Source organism: Macaca mulatta, chromosome 9 (assembly GCF_049350105.2).
Source record: "Macaca mulatta isolate MMU2019108-1 chromosome 9, T2T-MMU8v2.0, whole genome shotgun sequence".
In the NCBI taxonomy this organism is placed as follows: Eukaryota; Metazoa; Chordata; class Mammalia; order Primates; family Cercopithecidae; genus Macaca; species Macaca mulatta.
The window spans coordinates 24,008,273-24,023,079 of NC_133414.1; the positions used below are offsets into that span (position 1 = coordinate 24,008,273).

General features: G+C 41.6%; 2 protein-coding genes across 9 annotated transcripts in view; both read right to left on the minus strand.

The window, feature by feature from the left end:
* The window catches only part of PIP4K2A (phosphatidylinositol-5-phosphate 4-kinase type 2 alpha), a 177,150-nt gene that overhangs the window by 15,007 nt on the left and 147,336 nt on the right, over positions 1-14,807 (minus strand). The gene's annotated exons all lie outside the window — the stretch shown is intronic.
* Positions 1,800-14,423, minus strand: LOC144331036 (uncharacterized). The gene is given in 5 exon segments (XM_077945632.1): positions 1,800-3,750; positions 3,752-4,073; positions 4,076-4,283; positions 13,272-13,365; positions 14,284-14,423. Coding segments are annotated over 5 exon segments (930 nt in total). The 3' UTR covers positions 1,800-3,584.

Genomic DNA, 14,807 nt, shown 5'->3' on the forward strand with positions numbered 1-14,807 from the left:
CTGGACGCATTCCCCGGAGCAGTGGGGTGGGGGTCAGGCAGACTCCATATTATAAGGCTTTTTGTAACACATTTCATGTTTTTCAGAGGAACGAACCTGACTGCTTTCTTAGATTCACTTTCTTACAAGAAGTTTTCTAGGTATAGAATTTGTATTCTTGGAATATTTTCCCAGGAACAACTCCATCCCTCCTCCCACCTTTGGGTAGCCGTTGCTTGGCTCACATTACAAATAACATATCTTGTCTCAGAACAGCCCCATCCATAATCATATCTACTTTCTGCACCACAGAGAACATGTGGTCCGAGGTTAGCCATCTGCCCTTCCCAGCCTTCCTGTTCACCACTCCAAGAAGGAAATTCTCTTCTCATTTGGACAGTATCAAAGAAAAAAGGTCTTCTCTTAACATAAACGTATTAAGATGAGAGTTCTGCCTTTTACAAATGAACAAAAGGGTGAGCTAACAAGTAAACTGCACTTATACCAACCAACACAAAGCAATGGGCGACTATTAAAACATGGGTCATGAGCAGAAAACACTGTAGCTTGTATTGCAGCAAACAGAATATAGGCATATAGTTTCAAAACTGTGGATTATTCTATTTAACTTTGTACAACCTGCATTCAGTACGAGCTCCAAATCTCCCACCCCTTTCAGCTAACCATAGCTTGTTTATTTCAGCAGAAAGAATCCAATGTCATGCACTGCCTTTCCCTGTATGTTGATGAATCTGGAAGGGTCCTCTTTTCCGTAGGTGTGAACCAAATGAAAACAAAATAATCCAAGGAAACAACATGCTTTCCTTCCTGGCTCCGGCACCGTTCCTCCTCCCTCCTTATTCAGAGCAACGAAAGAACGCTCCCTGGGTCCATCTCCTGAACCTTTCACATGCTCGAACTGCTCACTTCCCCTCTTATTTATAAAGTATAGACATGCATGTAAACATAGTCACACCTATTTACACCCACACATATGTAAATAAACTATGCATTTCTAAATGAGTCACTTTGGCTACTAACTTTGAGAAAGTTTTAACAGTTTTGCAACTTTGAATTAGATAAAACCACAATCTTTATAAGCCAAATAGAATTATCCTTACAAAGCAGGTACAGCAAGGCCCAGAAATGTCAAGATTAGATTCAATAAGCAGTTACTGAGTGAGTCAAGTACAAAGACACAAACATGAATGGCCACAATTTCTGCTGTAAAGGAGTTTGTAATCTCGTACGGGAGAATGATATGAAAGCGAGTAGGTAGAAAATAAAGCAGGATGTGTACGTGAGATGTAAAGATAAATACTAACATTCCGGGGGAGGATAATATAATTTCAAACACTTTTATGCTGAGTTGAGTCTTTTAAGACATGAAAACGCAATGCCATTCTTCACAAAATTTTACGATGCGCCTGCTAGACTAACCCCCTAAGTCTGTCATTAATAATTTTAAAATAAGGCAATACACGCACCCCTCACTCCCACAAACCTCGAATGTGAAGACTGCGCAATATTAAATGTTTGAGCTCATCACACTAGATTACAAGGTTTCTCTCCTATTAGAACTGTAAACATAATGAAGTTTCACCAAGAATGAAATGCAAGGTTCTGAGGTTTAACAAAACTCAGAGGGCAATGAGAAGACAAACACTGCCCAAAATAGAAAATTGTAAGCACGTTAGAAAAAAGGGTTGAAGCCAGACCTACACACAAAAACAGGAGATGGAGAAGGATCGTAATTTTCCAAGCAGACACCTTGGGCATTTTTCTGTGTCATTATGTGTTGGCGATGGGAGGTGTGTGGGTGGGGGTGTTAAGGATTATCTGCCTCAATTCCACAACTCATTTTATATGTGTAAGAAAAGAAGGGTAGAGGGTGTTTTTTCTGGTCTTGTATAAATGTGAGAAATCTGAAGGCAGAGATGACAGACCCCAGACAAGGCAGTAAATTACACGCTGGATGTGTGTTTGTAACACAAGTCACATTAATGAAGATGAATGCCACTTCAGGTTCACCCCAGCAGAATTACCTCATGTGACAGGGAAAGTATAATCCTGCCTCATAAAACTCTGGACACCCTGTACTCTGTGACTAAGCTGACTTGTGAATTTCACAGGCACTAGGGACGTATTTAGATTGGATCAAGTTCAAAAAAGGGCACCCAGATTGGCTAAAAGACTTAAGGGCTTATTGAAAGGATCAAGAGGCAAAGGCGGGTCCCGGCAGGGCAGCTGCCAGCATGGAATCTAACACTAGTCTATAGATATCAACCTTCCAAATGCTTGCTGCAAGACAGAGTGCTCAGGGCATGAAGGTTTTGGGGTCATGAATCCTGAGGTTGCAATCCTGGTTCCACCCCTTGCTTGCCAGGGGCCAGGGGCCAGGTTCCCGGACCTCTCCAGCCTGTTTCCATAGATGCAGAAGGGGGAAAACAGCGCCGCTGCCACTTGCAGCCGTCTTAGGCACCCTGCTTAGCACTTCGTGTGTGCCATTTTATTCACATCTGTCATCTACCTTTAGTCTTTGCAACAACCTTAACTATTATTCTTATTCGCGTTTTACGTTCAAGGAAACTGAGGTTATGCAATTTAACTAAGGTCTCCCAGTTTGCGGAGTGATGAGCTGAGAAAACTTCAGCCATTCTGCTGAGGTAGAGTTGTGCTGAGAACTCAACCAGAAACCATGTGACAGATTCAAATAGTGAGTGGTGCTTGTAATCACCGTCACCACCCCCATCACCATCACTGTGGGCATGTAACAAAGCGCACGGATTTAAAATGGCTATTACAGGGTGAAAGGCTTTTTTTTTTTTTTTCTTTAACAAAAGTTTAACTGTTTTTATTAAGAACAAGATAGGCTAGGCATGGCAGCTCGCACCTGCAATCTCAGCATGCTGGGAGTCTGAGACAGGAGGTTCACTGGAGTCCAGAAGTTCAAGACCAGTCTGGCTAACATAGTGAGACTCCATCTCTACAAAAAAGTAATGAAACATATGAGACAGGCATGGTGGCGTGTGCCTGTCATCCCAGCTACTTGGGAGGCTGAGGTAGGAGAATCGCCTGAGTCTGGGAGATCAAGGTTGCAGAGAGCCATGATTGCGCCACTGCACTCTGGCCTGGGTGACATAGGAAGACTCTATCTCAAAAACAAAAACAAACAACAACTACAAAAAGATAACAAAGGTTAAGTCACCTGACAATGATTCACTCTCAAGAAAATCTTACTGCTTAGCTTTTTAAAAGAAATTTCAATATATCCCTCTGATAATGAGCAGTGCTCATATTAGAAACATCTTTTTAAATGTGGAAAACTATACTATGATTTAATGAACTTAATAAACTCTTGGTGTAAAACTGCCTACAAAGATGACGTCTGCAGAGCAGCAGAAAATTAACTGTGGGCAGCGACAGCTTAATGTAGCAACAGATTCTACCCTTTGCTTTTAAACACTGGATTATTTGCACTTCGAGTTTTCCAAGCTTGTAGTCACTGGGTCTGGTTCTTTAATGAGTGTCTTTGATATCTTTTCTAGTTCAGTGCAGAAACAGCCAGAGGGTGGAGGAAACCCCCAGGGTTAACTAAAGACAGCTCAGAAATGCTTCTTAGCTGTGGACTCTCCCAGGCCGGCTTCCAGCCAGCGGTCAGCAACCTTTCTGAAGTGGCGGCAGGCCGAGTCCTTATTTGTTCTGAATTCAGCCCTGGCCAGTTTTGTGGAGATCAGAGCCTCTAAGTAAGGCGGGGCGATTGCTGTACGACTCTGTACTTGCTGGGAGGGGTCGAGGGTATGGGAGGGAACTACTCTTCCCCACCCCATCCTCCTCCGTGTGTCCAGTCCTGAGCTGGGACTCCTGCCCGAGTGGGGGGCCCCAGAGCTGCCCCAAGGCCCTGGCCAGCTGAGGCCCCGTGAGTCAATACAGGCCAGCGCAGAGCCAGGCTAGCATAGGCAGGACTGTTTTCTCTCTTGCATGAGGTAATCTGCTGTGGTGGGTTGGATTCCAACTGGCATTCATCTCCGCTAATGTGATGTGTAAATGCACAAACACAGCCACAGGCATCAGCAGAGGGACACTGTTCCCCTGCAGCCTGGCTGTCCTGCTTCCCGTTCGGATAAAATGAGCCCTTCGCTGTCATGTGGGGTGATGCCCGACCCCAGGTCGATTTGGCATGGCTCAGGTTTCCATGTAGGAGAAAGAATGAAGCCCGTGGTTATGAGAACACACTGGATCCAGGCTGCCTGGGTTGTAGCTCTGCAACTCCAATTATTAGCTATGTGACTCTGGCAAGTTACCTAACCTCTCTGTGGTTTGGTTTTCCATCTTTAAAAGGGGATCTGCAAACATAGGGTTGTGAGGATTGCATGAGTTCACACATGTAAAAAGGCCAAAATGGTGCCTGCCACAGTGTGTTATACACAAACGTTGTTACATGCTAGTCACGTTCTCAAGTATGGCTTATGGATCTAGAAAAAGCTCATCGCTGATCAATCCAGAGCAAGATTTTTCTTTTAAAAACTATATTGGCATATTTAACATTTTAATACTAGCTGTGATGTTCTGGGCCAGTTGCTTTATCTGCCCAAACCTCAGTTTCCTTAATTATATAACGGGAAATTAATAATACTGCACCTACGTAATAGGGTTAGTGTGTAAATCAAATGACACAAAGCACATAGTGCCTGGCAATAACAACTTGCTATGTTTGTTTCTTCTTTCCCAACTTTCTAATAAAATAGGGTCTTTAAACTTAGGATATCTTCTAGTTGATACCCAGATGATTAAACAAAAAACCAATTTATGATGTCAGTAATCTAAACCTGGGGTGTCCAATCTTTTGGCTTCCCTGGGCCACACTGGAAGAATCGTCTTGGGCCACACATAAAATCAATGAACACTAATGAGAGCTGATGAGCCTAAAAAAAAAAAAAATCACAAAAAAACTCACGTTTTAAGAAAGTTTATGGATTTGTATTGGGCCGCATTCAAAGCTGTCCTGGTCCCACGCAGCCCGTGAGCTGCAGGTTGGATAAGCTTGATTTAAACGATATTTAAAATTTCCTTGGTTTTTAGGTTTTATCTGCTAGTTACAAACATGTCACATGAATTATCTACATACTGCCTTCAAATTTGGAAGACACTTTGGTTACTGCGCACTGCAGACAAACATACCATACATGAGTGCAAGGTTAATATTTCATTTCACTACACAGGACACACGTGGAACACACAGGGTACATGAGACAGGATGCATCAAAGGTGACACGGCCCGAGGCTGACCTCCCTGCCTTGGTGGCTCTAGTTCCCTACTCTGCTTTGCAAACCTCAATTGTGAATTCTCCTGGCTAGAAAAACCTCTGTGATCACCTGCAAAAGCTATTCCTAGTAAGAAACCTCACTGAAAAGACCTTTTTTAAAACTGAAACCCAAATGAGAGTAAAATGATCCTATCTTACAATAAAAATTGGACTGGTTAAATTCCTGAAGAAATAATCTGCAATTGATGATATTTATTCAATATATGAAATAAGATGTAATGATTTTACATATCTGGCCAAAGACAGCAATTTGCTGACTTTTGTCTTACCTTAATTTTCCATGGGTTAGTTCTTCTTAGTGAGCACATTATAATAGTGGGTAATTTAGTGCATGCTCTTTTGCTGACCTAAAGCAAAAATCCACAAGCTGAAATCTTAGTAGCCAGAAAATATAACCAAAATACTAGGGAAGAGTGAACTCACTCCTAGGGAGCAGTGAACTCACTGGGAACATTTAGCTTGCTATGAGTTGTAAAAAGAAAATTTATTATAAACATTTGTGTATATATAATACATTTATTACAGACATTTCTTCCTCATTTTGAAAAGTTTTTGGCTTTTAAAGCACAGCATCACAGGCCTCAGCAAGTCTACTGTAAGTCAACAGTAAGAAACACACTGTGTGATAATACAGGTCATGGTCAAAAATAGTTTGTGTGTCATTAAGACACAACATGAAGGTGAGAAGTGAGATGCACACTTGGCTGAGTCACAGCCTGAAGATAACCAACACATGCGTAAGGCTTTCAGTGTATAAAAGCCTCTCGACAGAATTACTTGTTCCCTAGGGTTCAATAAAAGATATAAATGATCTCTAAGGACAGATTTGGCCACAGGGTTGGGATTAAAAAAGGGAAAACGTATCAGGACAGTTACCAAGTTTAGAGCCCTCATTTTTAGAATTTCTAAACACAGGCCGCCTTTTAGCAGAGACCTGTGGTATAGAAATTACAGAATTCCACGAGAGCAAAGGAGATGCAGCACTGTTTGCTTCCCAGAACTGCTAAAAAGGAGCTAAAAAGCAACACCTAAAAAATTCCTGCTTAATATTACTTATTTACTACTTCTATGCTTAAAAATTCCAAATGACTAAGAACCTTTGCAGAATCTCCAAAACCAAAACCAAAACAATGTGTTTACCAAAAGGATTTAAATGCTTATTTGTTTCAAGTGGGAATTAACTCATTTGTGTATGTATATATGTGCTTATTTCATTAGGTTCCGTGATTTCATGTATAAATGCTGTCATTCATACGGAGTTTAGCAATATTGGGTATTTTAAGGTTTAGTAAAGCCAGAAGTTATATGAAATTTTATTTTAGTGAGATTTTTAAAAAAACTATCTTTTAGATGACAAAAATTTTTAAAAATCACAGATTTCAAACTATAATTTGAGTTCTGTTTAAAGTTATGTTTCAAACTAAAGTATCATTGGATTTTGAATGATCATTCTAAACTTTAATTATACAAGAAGAGAGAACTGTACGGGGTAAATGGCCATTAATAACTGGAAATAGAAAATACATGAACCTAAAACGCACAGAGCAAGAATCTTTATAATATAGAGCCAAATTTTCATTTCAGTCTGGATGGAAACCTTACTGGGAAGAAGAAATGCAGCCAGTCACACTTGAGTGTCTAATGCAAACAGGATTTTGGCACTAGGTTTTAATGCAAGGGATAATACATACCATAGTACTCTGTGATTAAAGGACTCGTATTTCAGAATGAAATGAATTTTTTGTTCGATATGCTCATTTGACAACCTATTTATTTATTTTTTAAGTCTAATTGTAAGCCTCAATGTCAAAGACTGCTGCCGGGTGTCCTTTTGATGCGCTGTTACTGTGACACTCAGAGCTGAATGCTCAACATAAAAAATACGTAGCAATTATTGTTTTATATTAGAACTGCTTGTGTTCCTGATTTACTTGTTATTCCAAGCTCACCCAAATGAAAATAAACTTGCAAAAAATAAAACCCCTTTCGCTGTGCTTGCAAAAATCTTCATAAAAATCAGAATCTGTGGAACTGAAAACATAATGCACAAGTATTTCTATAAGGGGAGGAATTTTAGGTAATCCTTATGTTAGAGCTAGGATAAAAAATAATTTGATGGAATAACATCATATGTGGTATCAATTTTGGGGTAATAAGAGATGCTAGGGATTTATAATAAAATCAGTTCTGCTTCTCGGAACATCGAAGCCACAAATTTGATACATGAAAAGGCAAATTAGTGGATACGGAGAAAGTTCATACAGAAGTAGCAAAGAAAAAGGGTGGTTTTGCACAAATAGTACATATACCAACCTTCTTTAACTACATAAGCAGAATGTCTATACAAGTTCATGGTTTGAGAAATGATCTAAGAGGTCATTAATAACTTCTAATTTTCACAGTGAAAACAGTGAGAATGTGCACATCTGTGACTAATATCCAGATGTGACCATTTTATAATTTTTATTTTGAATCTGTTTATGTATGAATGTGGAAAGAAAATATACCTCAACATACTTGTGAAACAGTGCTGTAAGCAAGCCGCGCAAAACTGGAGAAGCGCTATTGTAATTTTGTAAGTTACAACTGTTAGGGCTGGCAAAACCTAGCTGTTGGCAATTTTCCCTCAGGCTAATATGTAAAAGGTGAAATTTATTCCTTTTTTAATACTGTCATATTTTATGACCACAACTCTATGTGGTGATGTCAAAGGTGACGGTTTGGTCTTCCTCTGCAAACTGGGATATGACAGCTGAACTGCATACAAGACCTACCAAATAGGACCTACAGGATGGGTTTGTTCCAGTTTTAACAGAAGATTCTGGTGCGCAGATGTCTATGGTGATAATCTTAAGAAATGTCAAAGGCTGAACACTCAAGGAGTTTGCTGACTCCTCTAGATTTCTGGTTTAATTCTAATATGTTAAACTAACATATTAAAGATCACTATTTAATTAAGAATTATACATCTGTAGCAGCCTGGCTTAAATTCAGACCACATGCTAAATTTTAGAAGTCTTCTCTCCACCCCAACTTTTTCTAGAACCAACTAAGAGTTGTTAGCTTAAAAACATTCCCATATCTAACAGCACTGCTCCACGTGTGCTTGGGATACTCTGAGTTGATTTCATTCCAGTGACATAAAAATTAATCTGAGGCAAATGAGAGCTGATACAGCACCATAAGCCATAAGTCATAAAGCCCTGAGGACTTTAATGCTGTCATCTGAGTGAAAATCTGCAAAGTGTTCACAAGAGTCACTGCATGTGATCCTCTTTTTGTCACGTGCCATGCTTACCAGTTAAGAAAAATTCTAAATGAAGCTTTAAAACTTCATTCCCAGAACACCCCTCACGGTTTACATAGGGGGTTCTTATCTGTATCTGCTGAACAGAACATTTTTTTCCCTATCAATCATAGCAATCACCTTAATCTACATATATCTGCAACAGAGATGATGTTAGTCATGGTCAGGCCAGGACTTCTCCAAGTGGGGCCAACTGCTGAACCACATCTCTGAAGGAAGATCCAGGAAAGCTTCATTTGAAACAAGAGATTCTCACCAACACTAAAGCATGAGGACCAATGATGCAGGCAAATCCTTTAATTTTACAAATGAGGACAAAGTCAGATGACCTATACTCAAACCCCATTAATGCAGTCCTGTGCCCCCAGGGCTGGGACTCAGCTCCCCTAACCCTCTGTTTGGAGTCCTTCACCCAAATCTCCCTTTTATAAACTGTCTCTGGTCCAGAAGGTGGATGTTAGTGGTGCTGCCTTTAAGGTCTGAGAAAGAAGCCCTGCTTCTGCCCTAATGGGCAACTTTCCCCTGCACTTTGGGTAGTAGGATTGGTGTCCATAACTAACACTGGCTGGCAAAGGGGAATGATTCCCTTCCATCTCGGAAGAAAAGGAATTTTACAGAAGGCGGTTAAAGCATTAGCTGAATTGAGGGCCTAAAAAGCTTGACAACCCCCCTTTAACCGATGATCCGCCCACAGTGGAAAAGGAGGCACTTCTTAGCTGAGCGGCAAATAAAGATTTCCAGAAGGATACACTGCTGTGCTTTTGTGTCACGTTTGGGGAGCCCGCCACCCTGGCCACCTCGCTTCAACGGCAGCCCAGATGACCAGATAGAGGTAGTAATTAATTATAATCTGTTACAATTTAAAGACCACAAAAGAAATGCTGAACACTGGTTTCGAAAAGCATTTTTAGATGTAAGGGTATTAATGATTAATCCTCTCGAACCCTCAGTTGGTAATAGGTAAAATGTCGGAGACGGTGACAGTCACTTAATTGCTGGTGCAATTCACAGTGCCTGAGAATCGACAAGGCGGCTTTTTGTAGCCCATTATCAAAGTGTCAACAATGATTATTGCCAATATAGTTACACAAATGCCAATTGCAGGGCAGCTGTTTTCTTTCAAATGGGTTTCAGAGAGAAGGCTGTATGTTAAAAGGAATCTTCTTATTGTGACCCTACGGCTCCATTACACACGCTTTACTTTACCTAATAAAATCAGACATGACTTTTGAGAAGAACTGTGCAGGATGATGAACAAAATGCATATTTGTGTAAATCCCCAGGACTCTCTCTCTCAAGAACATGGGCTTTTTAAAGAGTCAGGTCAAACCCCCCAGAAATCAAGTGAGTCCAGTTATGTTTTCTTTTACTTCCCTAGGTCCCCTGCTGAGTCGCTCGCTAGCAGGCAGCATGCTAAGACTGTCATTTGTAAAAAGCAGCCTGCTCGGCTATAATTACTAATTTGATGTCACACTGGAATTGCAGCGCAGCTGTGAAAAGATCGACCACCAGGGAGGTTCGCATTTCTCTGTCTCATTTAGAGGAGGCGAAACTGCTGGAGCCATGAATGGGAGATGCCCTTCCATTAAAAAGGAAAGAATTAAAGAATAAAACAAGTCATAGCAGCTGTCAGAATTTGACAATGGTTATTTTTTTTTAAAGCACTGTTCTGCTCTTAAAAAAAAAACCTCAAGACATTTGTACATGCATGTTCTGAGACTTGTTGCCATGAAAGTGATTCCATTGTTAGAATATAACTTATTTCCTTCAGTTCCATCTTCATGATTATGCTAATACAAATCACACTAATTACATGTCAAGCTAAAATCTAAGGGATGGGACTTGTCTGCACCTATATCGCTAAATATTTGAAATGACAGTTTCAAAACTTGTCATCAACAAGTTAAAAGTATGGAAAATTAAAACAGTTATAATGACTCATGAAAGAAAACCTGGGAAGAATAAGAATTGAGATTACTAATTAAGCTATGTCACCAGAGATTCTCTCTGCAGATTTTTTTTTTGAGACAGGGTCTTGCTGTCACTCAGACTGGAATGCAGTGGTGTGAACACGGCTCACTGCAGCCGTGATCGACATCCTGAGTTCAAGCAATCCTCCCGCGTAGCTGGGGCCACAAGTGTGCACCACCATATCCAGCTAATTTTTGTATTGTTTGTAGAGTTGGGGGTCTCGCTATGTTTCCCAGGGTGGTCTTGAACTCCTGAGCTCAGGCTATCCCTCTAGCCTCAGTCTCCCAAAGTGTTGGGATTATAGGTGTGAGCCAGCAGGTCCAGTCCTCTAGAAAGATTGTTCTTTGTACCATAACGGTCATTTGGAAAGGAATATAGTTATATATAATAGCAATGAAAATAATATTCTTGCAAATCATTTCATTTATAAAAGGCTAAAATGTAGAAAATAAGTATTTTTAGCCTTCCCCAAATATTTCAAACCAGAGGAACCAGTAGATTGTTTTGATAGCATTTTTTCCCCCAACGTCTGATCATAAAAAGGAGCATTTTTATGATTTGTGAACGCAATGAATGGTATGCTTTGTGGAAGAGTGAAAACTCCGAACTGATCATGGAAAAAACCCAAAAGTTGGCAGAAAAGGGAAAGCAAAGAGGTTTTTTAAAGTTAAAAATGTTTTTAAGAGTTTGGCTCTATTAATACATTTGATTTGATCTATTTCAGTTTAATAAACGTTTCTAGATTATACAAAACACTGCCGTATCTGAGAGAGGCATGATCTCTACCAAGTCACGAATGACGACTTTCCCCTGGGCTCGTTCTAGACACGCTTCTCTTTTCCACACGCTGCTCCTGGGTGACCTCACCCACTTCCCTGTCTCTGCGACCGTCCTTCCAGGGAGGATTCCCGAGCCCTTTGTTTTCAGCTGAGACCCCCTGTGCAGCCTCTTGTGCCTAGTGGATCTCTCTGTTCTGACGCCACCCTGACATTTCAAATGCCTCCTCCCTCCCTTGTCTGGGGGATGTATCCCCAGGGAAATCGCTGGGGACGTGGTCGGTGAGGGTGGGTGGGAGCCAGATTTCAGCAGGTGATGAAGTGAGGAGAAGAAAAGGAAATGGTGGATGTTTCTTTGGCCATTTGCCCTTTTACTGTGTGTGAATGAAGGTACATTTTGATCTCCACCCTGCTGTCAAGGCAGGTACACTCTCCATCATTTACCAATGACATTCCACATCTTCAAGCTATTTCCTCTCTCCCTTCCCAAGTGAGCATTTCTAATACAGAAAGGTGGGTGGGGTGGCTTTATGCAGCCTCTGTCTTCCGGAATAAGAGTTATTAGACACCTCAACCCCAAAAAGAAGGCTAGGGCATTGATTCTTCCTCAGGGCAACTGTGCAGACAATTCTCATGTTTGCACAGTGTAAGACACAGTGATAAAGACTGCATTGCATGTACAAGTTTTACAAATACGTACATCTGAAAGTATGAGCACAAATGCTCAAGCTCTTCAAATAGAGGAAATACAAATTGTTTTGCTAACATAGTATGAAACCAAATAATTTATTTTACTACTTTAGAAAAAAAATCAAGTTTTAGAATCCACTGTTTCAGCGCCATATTTAACTCTGAAACAATGTTTTTGTCAACGCAGTAACTTTTTCCTCATTTTCACAATTAATGGGATTAACATGACTTTTTGATATGCCGTTAAAGGAAAGGAGAGACATGAACTCCTAAACATTTACAAGGCAGTGTGGCATAGTGGTTAGAAATACGTGCTCTGGTGCCGGTGACCCCAAGCTCAAACCCTGGCACTGTCACTTCCTAACTGTAGGACCCTGGATGAAGTTACTAAACCTGTCAGTTACGCAACTTCATCCACTCAAAGGAAGTAATGACAGCACCAATCTCATCCGGTGACTGTAAGGATGACATGACATAATTCATGTACAATTTAAAGTGGTCTGGCATATAGTCTATACTCAACCAGTGCCAGTTGTGACTGTCTCTAAGCCTACCTCCTAGGGAGATGTTTCAAGGAATGATGGCTACATGTTCATATTAGATACAGGATAAAAACATGCTAGCAGAGTCCTAGAAAGATGAGTTCTCGTTCAAACAAATTCTATTATTCTCTTTTCATAGAAAGCTACACCAATAAAGGGGCTAACCATTTTTTGGTGAGGAGGGCAGTGAACTCTGGTTCATGCCATGGGTTTCTGGAAAGCGTGTTAAGTCCTATAGGTGGAACAGTGGAAAGGAAGATAGGAAGTGAATGTCCTGCTTCGCAAGGACCGTTACAACTATAGGAAGTCAAACACATGCGGTTTTCTTTCCTTTCTGTGTGCCCTTGTTTTATGATTTAGGCTTCAGCAGCAACCACACCATTAGCTGTAACTGTCCTTGTTGGCAGTGTTTACGTCAGAGCAGACCAAGCCCTTGCTGACTGAACCTGAAGAAATCAAAATGAATGAAGGAAAAAATCCTGCTAGTGGCAGTCCCAAGGAACTTTGGAAGAAAGTAAAAATAGAGCCACCAACATGGGGCATCATGTGACTCAGGGGCTGGCCTGTCGTACGATGCTGAAGAGCATGTGTGGCTCTGTACACCTCTGGTATTTCCTCCAAGGAGAAAACCTCAATCAGATTTAGCCTCTGAGCTTCTCATGGGCTAAAACTGAAATACCTGCTCAGTCTTCAGTACCTGGAAGAAACATTCACTCATGGCAGCATGGAAGTCGACAGTCACTGTTTCTGCCTCTTCTGGCCAAAGCCGGTGCCTTAGAAGGGGTTTACACGAACGTTGAAATCTCAAAATGTGCATTTACTGATGTACAGTAAAAGGGCAAATGGCCAAAGAAGCCTCCACCATTTCCTTCTCTCCTCACCTGCTGCAATCTGGCTTTGGTCCCCACCCACCCTCACTGACCAGGTCCCCAGTGATTTCCCTGTGGATACGTCCCTGGACAACTCTCTATTCTTATCCCTACCTGGCCTCGCGAAAGCATCTAATGCTGGGAAGTTCCTTTCCTCTGGTTCCTGGGAGATGACTAGAGTGAAAGTTTCACGAGGATGGGGACTACAACAGCCTTGTTCCACGAGGCATTTCTTAAAATGCTTGGCAGAGTGTGTGCTCGTCACAGACATTCAATATCTGAGTGAGTGACCCAGTGTCTCCTGGCTCTGCTGGGCTTGTTCTAGACATGCTTCTCTTCTCCACACATTCCTCCTGGGTGACCTCACCCACTTCCCTGTCTCTGCGACCGTCCTTCCAGGGAGGATTCCCACACTCTTTTTTCAGCTGAAAGCCCCTGTGCAGCCTCTTGTGCCGACTGGATATCTGTTCTGACGCCACACTGACATTTCAAACTCCTCCTCCTGCTCTTGTTTGCTATTTTAAGGAGTGGAATGAACACCTGCCTACCCAACTGCCTAAACCAGTAACTAAGGGGTCTTCCTTAACCCCCTTTCCTCTATGCACACTCCCTGGCACCTCTGGCACTCAGTCCCTCAGTTCTGTATATTCGTCTTCCCTGTAATTCACCCCCTTCCACCACATCCCAGCTCAGGCCAGCCATCTTCTCCGGGCTACTTCATCAGTCTCTCTGACAGGTCTGGCTTCCTTCCCTCCGCGGCCTCCTCTCTCCCTGCAGCAAATGCACCAAATGCTCCCCACCCTGACTCTCATGCCCTCGCACCTGCTGCCCTTCCTCTGACTAACTCCTATTGATCCTTCAGGTTTCCGGACATCACCTGGTCCAGGAAGCGCTTCCTTGACCCTGCCCAGCCTGAGCCAGAGGCCCCTGCTACGTGCTCTGCAGCTCTCTGAGTGTCCCATCCGAGTGTTCACCCCATGATAACATCATTTCCTATTTAAGGTCTGCATCCCCTGCTAGATCTGTCTGTGTGTCTTGTTATTTTAGCTCCTGAAGCTAGGATAGTAGCCACAAAAATATTCACAGACACCTCTGAATGAATAAACAAAAGCAGATTTGCAAATCTGTAAAATTTAACTCAAAACTGCTATCATTCTAAAAGAAACAATAACCTTGAGCTCTGTTTTCAAATGGAATAGTTAAGAAAAAGGCATTTCCCAAGGTGACAGGCAGGCATAATTAAGAATACACATGTAACCTTTACATAAGCATGTGTTGACTTGGGTTAGTTTAGGTTTACATCCAGGAAGCTACTTTCTAAATTCCTACTCAAACCAATCCTTGAA